The sequence below is a fragment of the Caenorhabditis remanei genome, chromosome II (genome assembly GCF_010183535.1).
Source record: "Caenorhabditis remanei strain PX506 chromosome II, whole genome shotgun sequence".
In the NCBI taxonomy this organism is placed as follows: domain Eukaryota; kingdom Metazoa; phylum Nematoda; class Chromadorea; order Rhabditida; family Rhabditidae; genus Caenorhabditis; species Caenorhabditis remanei.
In genome coordinates, this window is record NC_071329.1 from 9,176,365 (window position 1) to 9,197,711 (window position 21,347).

General features: G+C 39.8%; 4 protein-coding genes across 4 annotated transcripts; 1 reads left to right on the top strand and 3 right to left on the bottom strand.

Annotated features, from left to right (window-relative positions):
• Positions 1 to 866: 866 nt before the first annotated feature.
• On the bottom strand, positions 867 to 1,897 carry GCK72_005534 (uncharacterized protein; the record flags this gene model as incomplete). The annotated part of the gene is made up of 5 exons (XM_003117273.2): positions 867 to 981; positions 1,192 to 1,310; positions 1,362 to 1,460; positions 1,508 to 1,698; positions 1,756 to 1,897. 5 exons carry the CDS (start codon positions 1,895 to 1,897, stop codon positions 867 to 869), a joined length of 666 nt encoding a protein of 221 aa, XP_003117321.2.
• A 2,816-nt stretch (positions 1,898 to 4,713) lies between these two features.
• Positions 4,714 to 5,593, bottom strand: GCK72_005535 (uncharacterized protein; the record flags this gene model as incomplete). The annotated part of the gene is made up of 4 exons (XM_003117322.2): positions 4,714 to 4,822; positions 4,877 to 4,954; positions 5,003 to 5,090; positions 5,425 to 5,593. The coding sequence occupies 4 exons, from the start codon at positions 5,591 to 5,593 to the stop codon at positions 4,714 to 4,716; spliced, it is 444 nt and encodes a 147-aa protein (XP_003117370.2).
• Positions 5,412 to 5,630, top strand: GCK72_005536 (uncharacterized protein; the record flags this gene model as incomplete). The annotated part of the gene is made up of 1 exon (XM_053725229.1): positions 5,412 to 5,630. The coding sequence occupies one exon, from the start codon at positions 5,412 to 5,414 to the stop codon at positions 5,628 to 5,630; it is 219 nt and encodes a 72-aa protein (XP_053589423.1).
• A 431-nt stretch (positions 5,631 to 6,061) lies between these two features.
• On the bottom strand, positions 6,062 to 9,234 carry GCK72_005537 (uncharacterized protein; the record flags this gene model as incomplete). The annotated part of the gene is made up of 7 exons (XM_053725230.1): positions 6,062 to 6,183; positions 6,345 to 6,665; positions 6,712 to 6,964; positions 7,014 to 7,356; positions 7,402 to 7,541; positions 7,610 to 7,824; positions 9,108 to 9,234. 7 exons carry the CDS (start codon positions 9,232 to 9,234, stop codon positions 6,062 to 6,064), a joined length of 1,521 nt encoding a protein of 506 aa, XP_053589424.1.
• Positions 9,235 to 21,347: the final 12,113 nt, after the last annotated feature.

Consider the following 21,347-nt stretch of genomic DNA (forward strand, 5'->3'; position numbering starts at 1 on the left):
TTTTTGAAGTTTATGAACAAAATAACTGAAACTCCGCCTCAAAAAATCTTGTACCAAAAAGAGTTAATCCTTCCTATATCGTCTCCTCTCTTGTTCACGCTCCACAAACCCCCTCTCTTGTTCCACGCTCTCTACTCTGTTCACAACGGAGCGTGCTTTCTTTTGGAAAAATTTTCGATGGAAAGTGGGCGGAGTTTAAACTGTAACTTCACCGCACAGTCCTTTCTAAAACTTAGAATCCGTTCATTTTTCGAAGTTTTTGCTTCGGTAAGATATTTTAATGTCATAGAAGCCAGCAATTTGAAACACCGCCCATTTTCAATCGAAAATTTCTTCCGCGGAATCGGTGGGGACTCTGCTTCTGTACTATTCTTAAGCACATTCTAAATTTTCTATACATCGAAAGATTAGTATGCAACTGTTTCATAGTTACTAGTTCATAAACTCCTCCCAGCAAAGTTTTGCTTTGAAACATCGTTTACGGTTGCATGCCGAGCAAGAACCAGAACTGGACTAACGGTATGAAATTCATATACACGCAGCAAATACCCATGAATCGGAGAAAACATACAAAACCGAAAAGAAAACAATTATGTGTCGTGGCGAGAACCAGAAAAAAACAGGGACTTTAAAAATCCAGTATCAGATAGGGAGTTCGGTATAAAATGTACTAGAAACCGAGATAAAGCGTTCAAAGAGAAAATGAAATATTTTGATTTTCTGAGCGTTGTGATGGCAAAGAAAAATGATTACGGAAGAGGGAGCAAAATAAGAGAAAACCCGTAAAGGATTCAGGGTCAGGGTCAGTTAAAGAGGTGAGAGATAGGGTGAAGTACATATAATTGTAATAAAATCATCATTTATATTTATGCGTATGCGGTTCTTGGTGCTGGAATAAGATCACGACGCATCACTTCGGCGACTGACTCAAACACAGCTTTCGATGACTCTCCCGACAACGTGATGCATTTGTTTTGCTTTCTGAAATTAAATTATTTGTAAAGTTCAAAAATCTCATGGAATGCCATTAAAAACATTTTTTTTAACTACTATTGTCGCGACAAAAAAGTTCCGACATTTTTTACCGACGCGTGTTTGCGGACTTAGTGCTAAATTATTAAATTTTACACTGAGTCCGCAAACACGCGTCGGTAAAAAAAGTCGAAACTTTTTTATTTCGATAATACTCACTTGTAATAATCGAGAACTTTGTTCTCTGTCTTATCGTACACTTCGAGTCTTCTTCTTGCTACCTCCAACTGATCCGTGCTACGTTTGAACAGTGGCTCTCCAGTGAAATCGTCTTTTCCCTAAAAACAACAAATGTTTGATACATATTTTTCTCGAAAAAAATTACTGACCTCCTCCTTCGGAGGATTTACTTCAAGATTGTATGCTCTTCCGGATGCTGGATGCACCAACTGTTTCGATAAACGATCGATGAGAACTTTGCGAGGAACCTGGAGTATTGGATATTCATTCTTTTCAACTGGCTTCAAAAACATACTTTCAGTTCCACAATCAAATTCAGAGGTGCTTGTTCTTCGACCATTTTGAGTTGACTCATGTTTCGTGGATATCCATCAAGAACTACTCTTGGTCCTGCTTTCAGCATTTCCGCCAATATAGCTCCATTAAGAATACTGTCGGGAACGTGCTCGCCTTTGTTCAAAAACGATTGTGCGCGTAGTCCAAATTCTTAAAAATGAACATTAACACTGAATTAATTCAAATCTTGTTTGATTTGATTTTTACCTGTTCCTCTGGCAATATGATCACGAATAAAATCTCCAGCCGCGAAATAATTGAATCCTAATGGTTCAAATTCTCGAACGAGCATTCGAGCGATTGTTCCTTTCCCGCTGCCAGCAGCACCACTCAAAAGTACTCGATACATCAGTGTTCGAACTGAAAATTATTATGACTTTAAATATATTTCAAGAAATTCAAGAAGATGTTAAAAAGAAACAAAATACATAAATTTCGTGTGCTAGTTCCAGGAGACGGATGTGTTTCAAACTTCTAGGTATCCTATTGCAAGTAGAAAACGTGCAAAACTGAGTGGTCCAACTGTCAACAAGTTTCGGGGAACCCTAAACTCTGGACGAACGAAAAAAAGAAAAGAGATTGATGCCACGAATATATCTCTTTCAAGCAATGGTCTCTCGATGTCATGAGAAGAGACGAATGACGAATAGAAACGAAAAGGGAAACAGGCAGAGAGAACGAGCAGACGTATGACTGTTCACGGAACATCACAATAGGCCAGACGGAAAGGGAAAACATCAAAACAGCGAATCATGAGTGTTAACTTTAGACCTTTGTACGTTTTTTGGGACATATGCGAAAAAGATTTTCGGTAAAACGGCTCTAAAAATTCATTCAACTTATATGTATGGTAATGTGAAGCCGACGTGTTTCACGTCACGTTTTTGCAATAAAGGAACTGATAAGAATTGAGTGCACACCACATGATTAGGCTTTATTGCCTCTTTGTTTTACACTGCTAACTTGAACAAATTGAAAAGAAAAAAAAACGAAAAGGAAGCCTATGAATAAAATCACGTTGGGGCAGATGACGATGTCACGTCAAGAGATACGGAAACAGGTTTTAATGAGTGCAAAGTACTTCGACACTGAATTAATTGGACTAGATAACGATTATCTTTATAGTAATAGTGAATGTGAGTTTCGAAAAGGATAACTTTTTATTTCCTATTTCCCAGACTGTGGTTCTTTGGATGGGTCATTTCAGATTTTGTTCCTGACACGGAAACAACTATTTAGAACTAAGAAAATGGTGAAGCAAAGAATCAAGAAAGCTCATGCTGACACAAAAAATGAGATGTTAGAATGATGCGTAGAAAATTACTTCCACCACCGGAACCCACGTGAGAGTTTGTGCGATGAAACCCTATGATCGGTTTGAACACTAACTACCACACAAACTCATTGTGCTGCCATTGAAACTGCAGCGGTAAACGGATATCCAACCTTCTGGCGCCAAACCATATGATAAGACGGCAAATAGCGACGTCCTCTTGGCACCCGAACAGTGTGCTCTTGTCTCTTTGCATAAAAAAGAAGTTGAGGCAAATATTTGCGATACGAAGCTCTAATTTTACCCCCTCCTACTGCTAAATTTCCGCGTGATTTTTTTCCATGGTTTCCCAGGAGGTTATTTAATCAAATGTTTTAAATAATGATGAAACCTGATAACAAAAAATTATAATCGTGACATCATGTTTTGACACAGTTTGTGAAACAACCATGCGATCGGAATGACGAGACCAAACAAAATAATAAAGCGAGTGGAGGTCAGATTAGAATTCAAAGTTTAAACTACCGATTTCTTATCTCTCCGATCAGTGTCTCAACGAAAGCTCAGCGTGATCATGAGGTTTCTAACCGATCACGATGGCATTGGAAGGGTTAATGAATGATCACAAGGAACGATCACCCACACAAGAAAAACAAAGTTTGCTTCAACTTCGGCATACGACATGCAAAAGGTGGTTCGGAAATATGATAATTTCAAAAAAGGACCTGAAATCAATCGGTCGATCATGACTCACTTAAATAAGTAGTAGTCATTCTTCATGTTCTGTCGAACTTTAACTATTACTATCTTGCACTACAATAGAAAAACAAAAAAATGAAATCATTGAGAAAACAACGATTAGAATAATGAATAGTTTCTAAATAACTTCACGAAAAGGGTTTAACCGCAAATTTGGAAGATTTTATTCCGATCAAGTTACCATAAAGTTAGAGGTCTAGAACAGTGATGAACTAGCATGAAACAAGTAATTTTAGGCCAAAGCGAAAAATATCCCTTCGTGGAATTTCGTAACTTCTGCAGCAACGAACACACTCACTGGCGCTCTGCAAAAAGAAGACGGGCGGCACGGGCTAGAGGTAGAGACGCAGACGAGTCGTCGAGTATTTTGGGGAAACACCCGTATGTTTTGCCGCCATCATGATGCAAAAATGTGTGTAGAAAACAGCGCTTTATAGGAGATGGATGCATTGATGATATTCGAGTTCATTTTGCTGGAAGACGCGATTGAACATCAGTACTTTTAATATCAATTAGGTCTGATTAATCATTTGTTGGAATAATGTCTAAAACAATAAAATAAATTGCAGTCTTTACAAAAACAAAAAAACTTAACTTGAAGCAAAACCCGTCACTAAATATCTCTAAAATCGCAATGTAAATGATCATTACTAATGATCGTTTGCAGTTATAAATCGGTTAGCTCGTGAACTTTAAAAATTAGAACTTCAAGATTAAAAAAAACAAGAAAAATGGATATTTAAATTTTCAGCGCTGAATTCAGCGTTTTTTTTGGTGCAACTTAAAGTGATAGTGTTTGCACAGTGTGCGCCACACCCTACGCCCAAACTTTTCTGTACTTCTTTCGAAACGGGCAGAACTCATCAAATATTTGGCTCACCGAGCAGATGGCTCGGAAAGCTTTGCCACCTGTTTTTTCATTTAGTTCTTCTTCGAAATCTTCTTTTGTCACGTGAGAAAAAAGTCGGGAGAGAAAGAAAGAAAAGATAAATGACTAGTGATGACTTCAATTTTATTGAGCAAGAAACAAGAAGAAACCGAGATGAAAAACGAAAGAAACGAGTAGCCAGAGAACCAAAATATTTACAGATTTCGAGGGGAAAACACTTCTGGGTCGGGCAGTTCCGGGTTTATCAACATGTCGTTGAGCAGAGGTTACATGTCTTCGCACAGTATTGCTTCTTTTGAGCGCAGTTGTAGAATGTCGATGAGCAGAATCCGTTTTTATCCCAGTTGGCACAACTTAAATAATTAAAATGAAAAGGAAACTTTGGAGTAAAACCGTGATAATCTTACTTGGTTGAGCTATCCACACATGAGACTGGTGCAGAAGTCGATCCACCACCACAGAATCCACAGGTCTTTGGACAGAACCTGAAAATATCCGCCGGATAAACTACTTCCAGGATTGGAATAACTTACTGCTGCAAAAGTGGAGTATATTTGGCGTTGGAGCACAAAGATTTATATTGGGAGCAATCGGTGTTCGGATCATCGGCACAAGATGATGCTGGAAATAAGTTTCAGAAATGCAATAAAACAATCATCAAAAAAGACAAAGAGCACGTGCCACTCTCTTAATTTTCGTGTTATCAGTTGGAAATGTAGTTTTGATTATGCTTTTGTCAGCAATCATTCAATTTTATGTCAGTTTTTCGTACCGTTTTGGCGGAAAATCAACAATCAACATATTATTTGAATAGAAAATGTGTTTCACTCCGAGCTCATTTGGGTTAATCAGATGAGTCTCAGTTAAAAGTTCTAGAACACTCTACTGTAAGAAAACAAGAAAAGTTTGAATCTTTAGCTGTGCTTTCGAGAGTTTCAGAATATGTTCAGCTTACCGGTTGTTGCTCCAGAAGCAGCTGTTGATGCGTCACTTGCTCCAGAAACTGTAGTTCCAGGACTCGCAGTAGATCCTCCAGTAGAAGTGATAACTGTTGTGCTGGTAATCTCAGCCACCGAAAGAGCCAAGCAGAAAGCCAGACACAAAGAGAATTTCAGACTCGGCATAATTTCAGAAAAGGCAAAAACAGAAATGAAGTTTTAAAATTTCAGCCGTCTTGGCGAGTTCCGTGAGGTTTAAATAGTCTCATGACATGATTCTCGATTTACAACGGGTTAAGCGGTTTTACTAAACATTTAAAATATTTCTATCGTCGTCGTCGGAAGTGAGATTTGATTACATTGCAGCGAGCATCTAATACTTTAGGCCGATTGACTCTGAACATTCGAGAGAGAGTTTCTAATTTCAGACGAAGTATTTGATTCATTTTGAGTTTTGAAAGCGACGAAATTGTACATGAAAGAATTGGAAAGAGAAGGCACTGTGACACAAAAAACACATAAATATACAATACAGAAGAAGAAACTAAACTATATAATCAGGGCGATAGGAAAAAAGAAGAGCATGATATGAATTGGCAATCAAAATGGAAAATAATCAAAAAGAATAATTGAAATGAAGAATGGCAACAATTATTATGTCTTGAAGAATGCAGTTTGTGCCAGAATTTGTCGTTGTTTTTGAACGATTACAATGAAAACAACGACAGTTGCAGCGAATAAAAGACAAAGAAGAATAAGAGAGAAGTACATTCGGGCTGAAAGTTTCAGATTTGAGGTGGATACAAGCTGTGTTTACGTCTGTTTCAAATGTTCTAGATCGTATACTGTAAGACTACAGTAATCCGGAAAACTTTCAGAATTACTTATTTTACCGTGAGTCAATATCCAGAATGCAATAGCCCGCCATACAACTTACACGTGGAAAAACAAGTCTTCTCTTGACTTCTTCTTGCTTCTCTCAATGCTCTTGTTGCTCCGTGATCTCCTCCATTTGTCGTCTCTCCATCCTCCATTTCTTCTAATCCAAACACCAAAATTCCACGTTCAGGTAGATCAATGTCTCCTACCGTAACCGGTCTCTTCTTTCCATCACTACTTATTTGTTCAGATGACTCGACGACATTTCTCTTGATAAGTCGACTATAAACCCCATCTTCGGTATAAGCGGCGGAAGTTGTGAATGGTTGTTCTGTATCATTGTACCCAACAACTGCATCATAAGAATTGTCTGGAATTCCTGGAAATTTAGTTGTCATATCTATATTTTCGAAATCTCAACTCACCTGAAATATAAATTGGTTGTGGTTCTGGATACGAGTTATCAATGTTAGCCCCCGGTGGTGGTGGAGCAGGAGAAGATGGATAACTTGCAGGAGCTTCAGTTGTTGGAATTGGGTATCTGCTGGAGGCAACTTGATAGTTGGCTGGACGAGTTGGATATCCTGATTCATGACTGTCATATGGATAGGGTTCAGCAGTTTCCGTTGTTTTTTGAGCTGGTTCAACAACGTATTGGGAGGATGGGCATTGTGGTTGCTGGAAAGGTAACAAATGGTTAGTGATTCGTAATTCTGTTATCCTTTACCGTGTTTGCACATCCATAATTGACATCCTTAATAGTCAACTGAATCTGACAATTGAAATAAAGTCCAGCTTTATCTGCAAACTTGAAAACTGGAGCCGTTTTTCCAGCTGTCAAATCAGAAGTGTATTCAAGATTCTGGAGAATAACTCCATCAACGGAGCATCCATTTGCATCGATAACAGTGACTGGTGGACCACCTTGTCCATCATAAACAGTACATGAGTGCACTTTCATGCAATACACATTCTCAAGTTCAGCAACACAAGTCCATTTATGATACACTTGATCTCCGATACGAGCGTATTTGATTGGGGATCCACCAGCTTCGTTCATGATTTCATATCTGAAATTGATTTGGAATAAACTTGAAACTGAGAATAGTTCCTACCTGCAAACAGGAAGTTGGGTCTGACTTTCAAGAAGTTGGGTGGTAAGTGCACTGATATCGACGTGGTTGTGAACTTTCTTAGTTCCTTCAACGTAGAAACAACTGACACGATAGGCACGATCAATTTTTGTGATGAAAATCTGAAATTTTGAGTATTAAAAATCTAGAGAAAGCTGGGAGAACTTGCCGAATGGAAGGAAATAATAACAGTCGCAGAGATGACGACTCCATTGATTTCTCGCTGTCTTCTGACTCCACATGAATCGTGTCGAACTTCGAAACGATGAGCACTCTTCCCATCTCCAACAGTCATACACGATGGTTCAGATACATATCCTTTCACAAAAACTTTTCCGTTGAATGAGTTTCTTGTTTTGAATAGTAAAGAGATTGATGCTGTTTCACAGACGACTTCCGGTTCCCCTGAAAATAATCAACTGGTAGAAATAATGAGATGTCAGATATAAGGATCCATTGCTTATCTCTATTGATAAAAAGAAAATCCCTAGTTCTCTCTTTCCAGAATCCCGTCATGACTCCAGATGACGTTGTCTACATTCATTTTAATTCCGATTCTTCTTTGTCCATTGCCATTGAGAAGCCTTTTCTTCAAACTCTAATTATATCGGGTTCAAAAAGTCAAACGAAGGTCACTTTCTTTTTTGTCTCGTCCATTGAAACATGCGCGTAATTTCAATCGTCCGTTACCATTCCAATATTGTGTTTTTTCTTTGATGGCGGCAACGGAAAAGAAGTGAAATAAAATACAAACTTGTTTCAATTTTTCTTTTTTTCCGTTTGAAAGTAATACAAGAGTAGTACAAAGACTATTTCCCTCTAGCTTTTTCCTGTAGATTCTTTCGATTTGTTGTATTTCATTTCTAACGATCAAAAGTCTATTGGTGCGAAATAATAATGCTGGACGGATCGAAGAAAAGCTTGCGGCAACGTCTTCCCCGTCGGATAACCAAGTGGAGACGAAGTTACGCAAGACCGGGAAAAAAGATATAAATAAAATGGAAAGTTTCTCGGTGAAAAGTGAGACAAAATGGTAATTGGGAATGAGAGAAAAGAGGGTTGGAGAAGGCGGAAAGGGTAGGTGATCGGATGAAGTGATCCAGAAAAATAATATTTGACATGTCTAGAGAAGTAATAAAACTCATCAAGCTAGAAAAGTATAGGATATCGAAAATTTTGGGACTTTGATCAGTGTGGTGCAATTGTTTACAGGCCGTTTTGTTATTATTCTAAGTAATACAAGTATTTTCTAGTTGGCGATTATAACTGAAAATTCTATAAACCAAAAAATAATTTCAGGTCAAGCAGAAAATGTTTAGTACTGCAGATGAAAAGTTCAGGGTCCCTCAAATGCTTACAAACTCATTTCGTTTCTTGTTTCCTTATCAAGTTCTTCGTTTCCGCAAGGTCATTTTTCATCCAATTTGCATATGAAATCACAAAGACTTTGCCTGCCAAAATAGTAAATTTCTAATTAAACTATTCCGTTTCTTTTTCTTCGTTTTCCCTCGAAGTTATATGGCATACAGATATATCATGTTCATTCCTCAAAAAAGGAATACAATGTCCAATTCGGACATGACGAGTCTTATTGGTTTTCATTGTTTCTTTTCCTCGTGTCTAATGATGTCTAGATTCTCTATGAATGAGGTGGTCCGATATTTAGGATGTCTAGTTTCCCCCCTTACCTATCAAAGAATTATCAATGCTGACTGTAGAAGAAGGAGCAGTTGAATATCCACAGAAACATACTGTTGGTAGAAGGAAAGCGGTGAGGAGTCCGATGAAGTGTCGCATTACCTGGAACACATTCATTGGAAAAATAGAAGGAAGAAAATAGAAAAAGAAATGATATCAAACTGTAAATTGACAATTTCAGAATAAAACATCAGAACTAAGTTCTAGAAACCGACAAACTTTTTGAGGGGCGGGGTCTATGCCATAGAAGGGAAAATGCAAATGCGGAAAGTTTTCAAAAAAACGCGATGGGCGGTGGTTGGCAAGTGAAGGAAAAGCTTGTCTACCTTCATTCAGATAGTTTTATTTATGTAAATTGAAAACTGATTATCGGAATGAAGGTGGGCAAATGCACAGTGGGAAGTCTGCAATGGTCTCCCAGAGAAAAAACGGAAAGGATTGGAGAAAAGAGAGAGGAAGAGAGGGAGAAATGAATTAAAAAGAGAAATACCTGAAGGAGAATGGCAAATGCATATTGTAAAAGAGATGGAAGTCATGAAACATTGACAGGAATGATTCAAAATAAATAACGAACGGATGGGAAACGGCTTAAAATTGTAAATGATCTGAGAGATTCTTAGCAGAAGGCTTTGCCTTTACGAACCGTGAACAAAAAAGTTTGATCAAATTTAACGAAGTTTCAAATGCTTTTTGTGGCATTCAGAGCTTTAAACACAATATTTTTCTATAATGAAATCATCAGTTTTTGCATTGAATTTTATCTTCGAACAATAGAACCACATCTAGATGAGAGGGAGCCAAGTTCTAAAGGAATATTCAGCTATTGATGATTGGAAGAATATCTGTTTTAAAACCAATTCACTAGAAAAGCAAAAAGAAAAATAAGAAATCATGATTTAATCCTGGATCTTACAGTATAATAGTCTAGAAATGAGATCTGTCAGTGAGAAACATTTTCTCTCAAAAGATACTTTAACTAATACCAGAACCACAAGAAAGTGAGTATCTATCTCTTCTTTCTCCTTCTTTTTCTAAATGGGCGGAGTCATTTTTTCCTTCGTTCGTTTCCTTTTTCTCAGTGCCATGCCAACACTAATAATTGGCACCGTCTCTCTTCTTCTGTGTCCAACACCGACGACTTCTTCTGCTACTAATAGACCGTCACGGACCGAATAGACCTGGCCAGGACAGTCGTTTTTTTAAAGAAAGAAGAAGAAGATGGAAAAGAAAAGTAACAATTCGTTCCGGAAGACATGAAACCAACTATTTTGGGTGATGGAAATGAATGGAAAAGCGAAAGAAAAGTGACAATTTAGAAGAGGAAAGTAAGAAAAGAGTTTCAGTTTCAGATTGAAAGTGAAATGTTGCATTAATGGAGTGGACACTAAATGATAGGTTAGGTAATGCTGAATACGACTGGAAGGAATGGTTACGTAAGTGAAAATTTAGACATTGAACATCAACAACTTCTGGAGAAGCTTGGATACTGATTTGTGTCAATTTCATTCGACTCATTGAGTTCGATAAATCTATCTAAAGGTTAGAGTTGGAATATACAATTCCGAAAATGTATGTATTTGTAGTTTAATTTACCACCAGCAAACTTCAAGGATACAAGAAAATTTTAATAAAAACTGCAAATAAAATAGTTCAAAACTATTCTAAAAGATTCATGAAGTCAAACTTGTTACTTTCTCTACTTTTCCATTTCTTATGCCCCAAGATTTAAAAAAAAGAGAAAATCGAATTAGAAAGTCTCAAAAAGAGAATATGCGAAAATGGGAATAAAATGAGGATAAGGTATAAGCATATAATTCGAAAACAGTTGAACGCATGAGTGTCTAATCCAATAAATCAGTTACGTAAAGGACGATGCCGCCCAGCCAAAGAATAGATGCAAAATGGCGATCAAAACTGAAAATCGGTTAAAAAGTGTTGCGTTTCCATTCCTGCAAAACGATTGGAAGGTGTGAATTGAAACTGCTTCTGTTCCGTTTTTTGCCCTTCTCTATTTATATCTGATCCTGTGGCCGTTTCTGTTGTTTTGGCACTTTCTCTTAGTCTATTTCCATGTCAAACAGTTTAGAAAGAAAGCAAAAGTGACAGGTTTTCACCTGAACAATAATGTGCACAACAAGGTACTGTACTTGTTTTTCGTCTTTCGGGACCAGTTTTCCAGTTAGTTTTCTTCTCTGTTTTCAGACAATCCCTATTGTATTGGCACGGGAACGAGAAGTAATTGAGGTGGTGTTCTTTCAAGAATCTCTAAAAGCATCGACTCTCACGCTGACATCGAATACTCGAAGCGTGCTCAGCTTTCAAAAAACACAACAATCCTGGGAGGAAATATTGCAAAAACATACTACTTTCAACTCAAAACTTCTTATAGAAACTTCCCTTTTCAATTTTTGAAATGTTTTTATGTTCCAATAGATTTTTGGTGAAATGGATCTATAAATGAGCATATTCTGAAACTGATGAAAATAAATCATGTGCTTCCCACAAAACTTGAACTCAGTCAGTTCCTGAAGTTCTGGAAAGAAATCGAAGCATATGCTCCCAAAAAAAGAACTTGGATAATTATTGTTTCATTCGTAGAAGTAGTCCCTAGATTAATTTGTTTGAACTCTACTCTCCGAGAATCCCACATGAACTATTTACGCTCCAAATTATTCTTAAAAGAAGAAATTCGTTTCCTCATAGTCGCCTACTTTCAGATATAGAGTAATTAATTGCTTCCTGACACGAATCGGTTTGCAAAAGCGGTTATCATCACTTTGTTGATGCCGTTTTAATCTTGTTCTCTTTTCCGAACTTTTTATTTTCCTTTTCATACTCTAACCCACCAATATTATGTACCAACCACTTTTATCACCCAATTCTCAACCTCAAATTGCTCAACGTGCCCTCTTTCTCTCTCCCCTTTCCCCACCAAAACTGCTCGAAAATGTCATATTCACCTCACTTCTGGTCCACATAAAACCACTTTCTTCTTGACTTTTCCTGTGTTTTCCAATCTTTAGACATTCCTATCAGACTCTTTTTTTCATTCCTATCGTTTTCTTTTCCTCAATTCAATTCGTGTCGTGTCGCCTATCTCTCGTTTTTCCGATTCTTAAACGTATTCTCGAAAACGATGAACACCTTTGGCCACTTGGCACGCGCGGCTCTTTTTGACGACGACATAAAAAGATGAGTGGATATGGAAAATTGAAGAATACGAGCCGAAGAAGAAGAAAAAGAAATAAGAAGACGGAGTCGTCATCATTTTCGAATCGTTTGGAAATAGAATTCTGAATCTGACCAGCCAAGAAATGTAGTTGTTGATTGATTGGTTACCAGTCAGAAGCAAAGCAAAATTCCTCCAATTCTCCAGATTTTTTTCTTGTTTTTTTGCTAATCGGAACATTTTTGTGGCTTCCGGAAAATGAAGCATGTTTTTAACTCAATAATCAGTTCTTTGCATCTGAAAAGTTAGGAGATTCAAGGAAATGATTGAAGTTGACGAGTGATTAATCACTGATATTTATCTTTATCAAATTCAGAAATAGAATAGCTCAAAGCAAAAGTTTTCATTCTTTGTCAAACTGATGGTGCGATTAGAAACCCGTCCCGAAGTTTGAGAATTCAGCTTTTGATGAAACATTCCTTCACAGTTCAAACCGATTACCTTATTGTTTCTGGACGGAGAATGACGTTTCGAAGATGTTTGGAACAGAAACCAAGAATTCAGTTCATAAAGGACCAACAAACATCTCTTTCCGTCATATCCTCCTTTCATTTCGACCCGAATTCATTTTTTGTTCTCTTCCGTTCAATTGTTATGACTTGCTTCTTCTCATTTTTGAACTTTTCACGGGAGAAAAAACCCGAGAAGTCGTAGACTTTACCTATTGTTCAAAACTGAAAAGAAGCAAGAAAAGAAGAGAACAGAGCACGTATTCCGATCGTGGCTCACTTTCATCTTTTTTTAGTTTCCACGAATATTTTGAAAATATTCATTTTCGTGCATTTCTGAACACTCATCCTGCGAATCTCTGCCTATTTCAATCAAGTTCATCAAAACAATGCACTCTTTTTTCTCTATCCAATCTCGACCATTTTCTCTTTTTTTCTACCGTATTGTTCATTTTTTCCCAACCTAACCGATTTGTCTGAATCTCTTCTGAAATCGTACTCTTTTCTGTTTCACTTCCCGCTTTCCAATTTGTTTCCTGGGACACAAATTGGGTGGAATATGTTAATTGGTTCGGGTCGGAGGCGGTGTGTGTAACAATTCAATAGTTAGCCAAGAAAAAATGAAATGAGAAAAAAATCAAAAAAGAAGGTAGAATTGAACAATGAGAGATTTAGAGAATGAGATTGAAATGAGGCGGCAAATGAGTTTTGACTGCTGAATGGCAGCAAGGTTGTGTCACACCTGGGTCAAGAGTATCAATTTAAGAGGAAAATGGGGAGTTCCGTGGGGGTCAAAATGAACAAATTATGGTATTCGGTCAGGTGGAAAGTGCAAAATAAACTGTGTTCTCGAACTTGTTAAAGTGATTTTTTCCTCTAATGGAAACTGGAAAACGTATTAGTTTGAACAAATGCTTCGGAAAATTCTGTTTCACAGAACGCGAAAAGAAATCAAAGTCTTAAAAGTTAGATTCCAGGCTCTTACTTCGGCGATCTCAAAAAATATTAAGTATAGTTTACTGTATGTAGCTAGTTCCCCTGGTGAAAACAGATTTAATTCGTCATTATTAGTTCTAAAATCGAGATCTGAAACTCCGTGAATTGAACTTTTTCTTGTGAGAGATATCTCATTATTCTCCTCTCGATTACCATCCTCCCCTCTTGTTCTTCAACGGTTTCACCACTTTCAGTACTCTCGTTCTCTTCTTTTTTCAATAATTGTCTTGTTTTGTCCCTAAACAACGGTCTAGTTTTTCTTCGTTTCATACCTTCTCATCACCTCAATTTTCAAAGGAAACGGATAGAGGGCGGATGGAAAGGGATCTGAAAATAGACATTGAAACGTAGTAATAATAATGTGTTTATGTAACTAAAGTAAACAGTTATGCGCTTTGCTAAAGGTTTATTAGTCTATTAAACAAGATTACAGATAAAGAGGGCGCGGGGATAAAGGATACAAGAGTGAGTAAAGGGAAAGGAAAAGGAAACAAGGTGGGATCAAGAAGATCGGCCTCGAATGAGCTTTCGCCCGGCCTTATATACTGGTGCGGGGGCGGGAGACATTGGCGCCCGCGGGCGTAGGGCAAACGGGAGAGGTCAAAATGGTGTGACAATAACAAAGGGTGAGAGATAGAAGTGCGCGTGGAGACGCAGACATTAAAAGTTAGAATTATCAGTCCGTTGATTCCAGATCACACTTTACACCTCCCATCTTTTATTCGAGATCGTCCTCGATCGTCCAAGGAACGGACTGATGGATGAATCCGGTGAAGCTCCCTCTTCGACTGCTTGGCTTGGACCACGGTGTTGCCTGGTTGACACGAAGTGTGTTGCCGAAGTGGCCAGAGCTCACGTGACTAGAATGTCCAGTGTAGAACCAATGGTTGCAGTGAATGAATTTCTCTGGAAACCGAACAAAAGTATTGAAAATTTTAGGGTCCGAAAGGGATTGAAAATTGGTTTTGGAAACCGCTTTTCCTAGGTCTGCACCAAGAAATTCATCCAGGATGACATTTCCCGGCTCCCTTTTTTATACGAGACCGTCCCTGGTCTACTAAACCAAGTTGAACTTAGACCTAGGAAACTTATTCTTTTGGCCAAATATTGCCCAAAGGGCCATGGCGCTTGGTGGGTCTGCTTGACTTGTCTGGTCCCTGCTCGTGGAGCTGCTGTTGTCTCTTCGGAGTCTATCATTCCACTCCCTGAGCTCGTGGATTCGGAGGTCCTGCCACAGAATCATCTCGCGAAGGCATTTTGCTTCTTCTTCCGCATCCACCTGGAAAGCCTGGTGGTTGCTCCCAGGGTCCTTTGACTTTTGCTGATTGGCCACTGACCGCTGCTTCAGCTTGTGGCTCCTTGCCATGTGTCCTACTTTACCACAATAGTGACACTTTCCTGTAAAAGTAAGCAAGATTTCTCTTCGACTTCCCTGGGGATCGTTCTCAAGACTGCGACCTCTGTAGTCGTCGTCCCGACCTTGTCGATCTGACCGATGGTCCCGACTGTCATCTTGATCTTTGTGATTGGTTGTCGTGTTTGACAACGAAGCTGCCGGTGGCGCAAGCAATTGGATGGGCTCCGGCGGTTGCTGGTTGGGAACGAGACATGCTTCTCCTTCACGGGCCGTGTTCCGGGTCTGATCTATCGTCGATTGTGCCTCCCGTATGACCAGGCTTTTGATTGCCTGGTTCAATCCTTCCAGGAACTTCTCAAGTGTGAGGTCTTCCTTCTGGTACTCGAGGTTCTTCTGATACTCGTGGTACGACTGCTTAGCCAGTTTGATGGTCCTGTGGAAGAGGGAATCGGAAGATGATTCACCAGGCGACTGCTTGCTTGATCGCGGATGTGTCTTGTTCCGCTGTGCATGGCTAGTGCACTCGAACATCTCTTTCAAACCTTGAACCAGCTCGTTGAGTGTCGACTCTGGCTTTTCTAACAGCATGTTTTCAGCTCTGCGTCGTGCTCGATACTTGAGGACGATGAGGAATGCTCCCCTGGAGTCTTCTTGTGAAGCATCTGAATTGATCGTGACCAATTGATCTTTGAATGCCCGCACGGAATTGTTGATGTCTTCATGGGCTGGTAACGAAGCTGCCGACTTGAACGATGGTGCCATGACGTGAGGTAGGGTGCCTACTTCTTCGTTGTTCTCCGCTCGTCCTTGATTGACCTGATTGGCTTCATCCTCATCTTCATCGTTGGCTTCAGATGCAACCGCTTCCTGGATGTTTGAGATGTTTCCGTTGCTGAGCCTCAATGAAGGTGTGCTTCCGGGAGATGTGGTTCCTCCGCTTGCTGTCACTGCTGTTTGCACGTCTTCTGGATTTGGCGATCCCTCGTTTCGCTGGTTAGGTGTGCTGACATACACTTCATAACGTACCGTGTTGTCAAGATGTAGAATACTCTCGTCTTTCTCCTCTTCAGATTGAGGGTTTCCGTTCCTTTTCGGAGTCAAGATGTTAGCCATGGGTGGATGACTATTCTCCATGATGCCTTCACTAGCATCGATCAATCTCTGCGACAAATCCATGTCGGCAGCCGACGCATCACGAGAAACGCCCTGCTGTCTCACGACAACAGGGGTGTGTAAGATCTGTGGGCGTAAGCCTCGGTTCGAAGACAATGAACGAGCTCTTGGAGAAGTGGGGGTAGTTGGAGAAATGACACGGTGGTCATCCCATTTTCCAACCATGTCCACAACTCCGGAACAGAGACACGTTTCAATCACCTTTCGTTCTAAGCATTTGGTCTTTGTCGACGGGGAATCCACCAATTGGCTTGCTCTACCCGCTTCGAGGATTGCTCGGTTCATCTGACCGGTGCGCGATACCAAGTTGTTCGGTTGTTCGGCTTGAATTGTCTCGACTGCATCCCATGTAGTTGCCAGATTCTTCCGTGTAGTGGGAAATGCTCTTTTCTCGTCGTATTCTGACGTTTTCTCATCGATTGTTGCTATTCGATCTTTGTTTGCCGAAGCGGAGACGTTGTAGTCTTCTCTGGCTGTTTCTGTCAATACTCGAGGGACAGAATCTTTTCCATTGTCCTCTTCAGTTTCCTTGACTGGTTTCTCGGTGTATCCAAGCAATTGATGCTTCCATGTGCCATCGGTATCTGAAAGGCTTTTCAGATCTCGGATATCTCCAATCTCTTTCAATTGGGTAACAATTAGGTTGGCATCCGAGCCAACGCCCGATATACCACCTGCTTCGGTTGGGTTTTGAATGATGCTCGGGTTTACACCCGACGCATCCTTCGGTTGGGTGTGAATCACTGTGGAGGCCTCGCCGGCGCCGCAAGCGTTCGTCGGAGGGATGACACGGTGGTCATCCCATGTTCCGACTTCGCTCGTGGCCACGCCTGCGGCTACGCCTCCTTCTTTCTCGCTGTTCGATGTTCGCTCCAGCCTGGAAATGTGTTTAATGAGCGACTGATTTAAGACGAAAACGAACGGAAATAGGCTGAGATCGACGAAAGTTAACAACAAAAAACGAGCAAAATTTTAGGCCGAATTCGAACAATTGTCAAACCAAGCTATTTTACTAAATTTGAGCAGAAATTAGCTTCTAACTTGGCTGAAAACGCGCTAGAAAAATTTTTAAAACTCAAAAGAAGTGAAAAATGTGACGAAAACGCTGAAAAACGGCTGAAAATTGAAGCCGTCGACGTTTCGAAAATAGGAGTGACGAAATTGTTGTTGTTTACCTCGACTGTGGGCGTCGCGGCTCGCGTCGCGTGTTCTTCGTGGTGGGACCCGTCGACCGCCGTTCCTCGTGCGCCTTTGGTACAGTAACCCGAAAAGAAGTTTTTACTGTACTCCATCGATTTTCGGTGAATTTCCTCTGCCGATAACTGGAAATCTGGGGTTTTGAGAGAACGCCGCAGACTTTTCAGATGTTTTCCGTGATTGGACAGTGATGTTGCGTCTGGTGAACAACTTCGACGACGAAATGCTTCCTTGAGCGGAAACTGACGACCATTTCGCGTCTACTTCGTTGATAACCCACTCCTGGCGTGGTTTTCCCTGTTGAAAAGGGCTAAATTTACAGGTTTCTTCCTTCTACCTGTCTCCAAACTTCTTGCTGCTCACTAACGGAGGCTTCTTGTACCATCCCTAGCCTGTGTAGGGGCTTTTCTCACTAATTTTTACTTACTGACCATCCCTTGACTACGAAGGGGGTGTATGTACTCTACTCTTTGCACATACCACTTCCATGCTCGCGTCCGAGCGCTGTCTCTGCCTTGCACCTACGGCAAGTCATCCCTAGTGACTATAGGGGGAGCGGACACAGTCACGATGCTGTTCTCACCTCGCTATATCCGTGTCGACCTTGCGGACCATCCCTGCTTGAGGGGTTTGTGTATACAGGCTTGCTGTTCTCACCTTACTTCATGCTCTGAAGCGGAGCAAATATCTTCACTTTCCATCCGATCAGCTGTACTTCGACGACCATCGCGAATGGAAAAATTTGTCTCATCACATTCTGCTATCTCGCGCACGGCCTCCAGCGAAGGCCCTCTCGATTCAAACAAAAAAGCGGGAAAACGCCATTTTTCAGTGGAGCGCGTTTGCGTTTTCAGCTTTTTTCAGCCGCAATTTTTAATTTTCTCGTCGTTTTAACAAGGAATTATTTGTTTTCATGCAAATTTTTAAACTTTTTTTGTTAAAATAATGTTTATATGGGATGACTATTTCTATTTTTCTTCTTTCCGTTTATGAATTTTGTAAATTCTTCGATATACGGGCCACAACATCAAAGTTTTACAGAAAGGAGTACATTTCACTCAAACAACGAGCAATAGCGACTACTACGATGACTCATGAGGCCATAAAAGGTAAGAAACGAAGACAAACATTCGATTTTTCGCTAAATAAATTGTTTTTTTTGTTGTTTTTACTTTTTATATAGTGAAAAAAAAAGCATCTTTCTAGAGAACTCTACGGTCAACTGGCTTCTTCGATCTTGTCAACGACACCAGATGGCCAAATGATGGTGGATTCTTCATGTTTTTTATGACAGGTCCATTTTTCCTTTATGTGTCTTTCCGTTTATTCTAATTTCGTAGTTGAGGATGAACATTTTACAGAAACAATTCGCTCACCGGAACGAGTCAGAAAGGTCCACTTCTCTCTTGAACCAGCACTTCTCGGCGCCGCAACATCTTCATTTCGTTCTTTTTTTTTTATAATAAAATTTGATTTCTTTATTTTTCTCTTACATTTTCTCAGTTAATATACATTTGGATGACACCGACTTTGGAATCAGGCGCAATACTGCGAAACTAAACGAAATTTACGAACGAATATCACTTTTCGCTACACAAATAAACGACTTGCGTCTTTTTATCCCAAATTATATCGAATATCAAATTTTTTTGCAATTTTAAATTCGAAACGTTTTTCTTATAATTATACTGCTAGAATTATGATAAAAATCTTTCTTTCCTATCGTAAAACGATATTTTTCAAGTAAAAAACTTGGTCTGAAAAATAATTAAATTAAAATTTTTGTGCTTCGCGCCAAAATGCCGTTGAGCGCGATTGCATCACTTTTTATCGAGAGGGCCTTCGCTGGAGGCCGTGCTCGCGACAACAGAAATGCAATGTTTTTAGTTGTGGAGAATGCTTTCACACTCAGTTACAGATTGAAACTGCGAGACCTGAGAGTTGTGTGGGTTCGTTTGAGAGATGACGCGGTGGTCATCCCATAATCAAACTTCCCGCACCGCTCTGTACCAGGATCTCGAATAAATTTACCTTTTGTGTGATTGCGTGCCGTTGTGCGGATGTTCCTTGTCGTTGAACTATTCCTTGACTGTTGACGATGACAGATTGTCGTTTGTTTGCGCGTCGAAGTACCAAATGTGCTTCGTACCAGCTGAAACGGGATAACCGAGGGGGGGGGGGCTCTGCCGGCGGGAATAACCGGACAGAGAAACGATAACGAGTTTAAACGGGCCGAAAAATTGTAATGCATTAACAATTTTGTTAAGAGGGGAAGTAGGGAATGCGACGAATGTGAGCTCACGAAATTAGGCAACCCCGGCGGTTTCTACTATAACCGGTGAAGACGGTTCTTACAGTCGCGCTTCCCATTAACCTAAATGAAACCCAAAATGTTAAATTTTACCTAAATTACTAATGAAATCCTACGATTACTAACCTAAAACTACGGGCGTGCACTCCCGTTGACTAGTTAAAGGAGTAAAAGTCCTAAGCGCACTAAAAATCAATGAAAGCGGGCGGGTGGGTGGGTGTTTAAACGTCTCAAATTTGAGACGCAACTCGCTGCTACCAGTAATAATAATGTGTTTATGTAACTAAAGTAAACAGTTATGCGCTTTGCTAAAGGTTTATTAGTCTATTAAACAAGATTACAGATAAAGAGGGCGCGGGGATAAAGGATACAAGAGTGAGTAAAGGGAAAGGAAAAGGAAACAAGGTGGGATCAAGAAGATCGGCCTCGAATGAGCTTTCGCCCGGCCTTATATACTGGTGCGGGGGCGGGAGACATTGGCGCCCGCGGGCGTAGGGCAAACGGGAGAGGTCAAAATGGTGTGACAATAACAAAGGGTGAGAGATAGAAGTGCGCGTGGAGACGCAGACATTAAAAGTTAGAATTATCAGTCCGTTGATTCCAGATCACACTTTACAACGTGATATCCACTATCCTTTCAATTCAAAATTAATCAAAAAGTTTCCGGTCAACACCCGTGACCTGCTGACTCATTTCGAAGATATTTCAGAGGGTCTAGACCAACAAATCGAGTGAGTTTAGGTTGAAATCCCCCACTCAAATCAAGAATTTTGCAGGATATAAGATCACTAATAAACCTCCCATAATAGTGTCAGATTCATCTTACAAACAAGATTTTTGACCGTTTGAAAGAGGAAACTCGACCCTCTGAAAGTGCATCCGATTTCATTCTAGAAAGATGTGTTTCCGTGTTTATCCTTTCTCTTTTCCCCCATTTTCTCTTGAATCTTCTTCCCAATTTAGGCTCTCGCAATATATTCAAATGTTTGACAACAAAATCTATGTCAAGACACGTCACAATTGACACAGAAGGAAAAAGTTATATGCGAAATCTGGATGATCTAAGAACAAAAATTCAGAAGTACGTTGATAATCAGCTTTGGAAACCTAGTGGATTTCATACATCGCTACGATAAATCGATATGGCTCTCTTTAAAGTGAGGGGAAATTGTTGTTCCGGAGATTCAGATTTGACAATAGACAGCTGACAATGAATCAGTTTACTTAAGAATTTCAGATCTTCGACTGATAGTTGACAGTACTTTATTGTCCTTTCTCAAAAACTGATCTTTTCCCTTTCTCCAGACATGTTTGCTCCATGGACTCTTCTTCGTTTTCTTTTTTTCCAATAGTTTACTTTTTCAGATTCCCTCTTCTAAACTTCTCATTTTCTAAATTTTCAATCTAAACTCAATGGGGATAATCCTCTAAACTCTCAAAGACAATTTAGATCTTTTTCTTCTTTTTCCGATTCAATTCCGAAATTCTGTTTATTTTCATTTATCGTCAGGCGGAGGA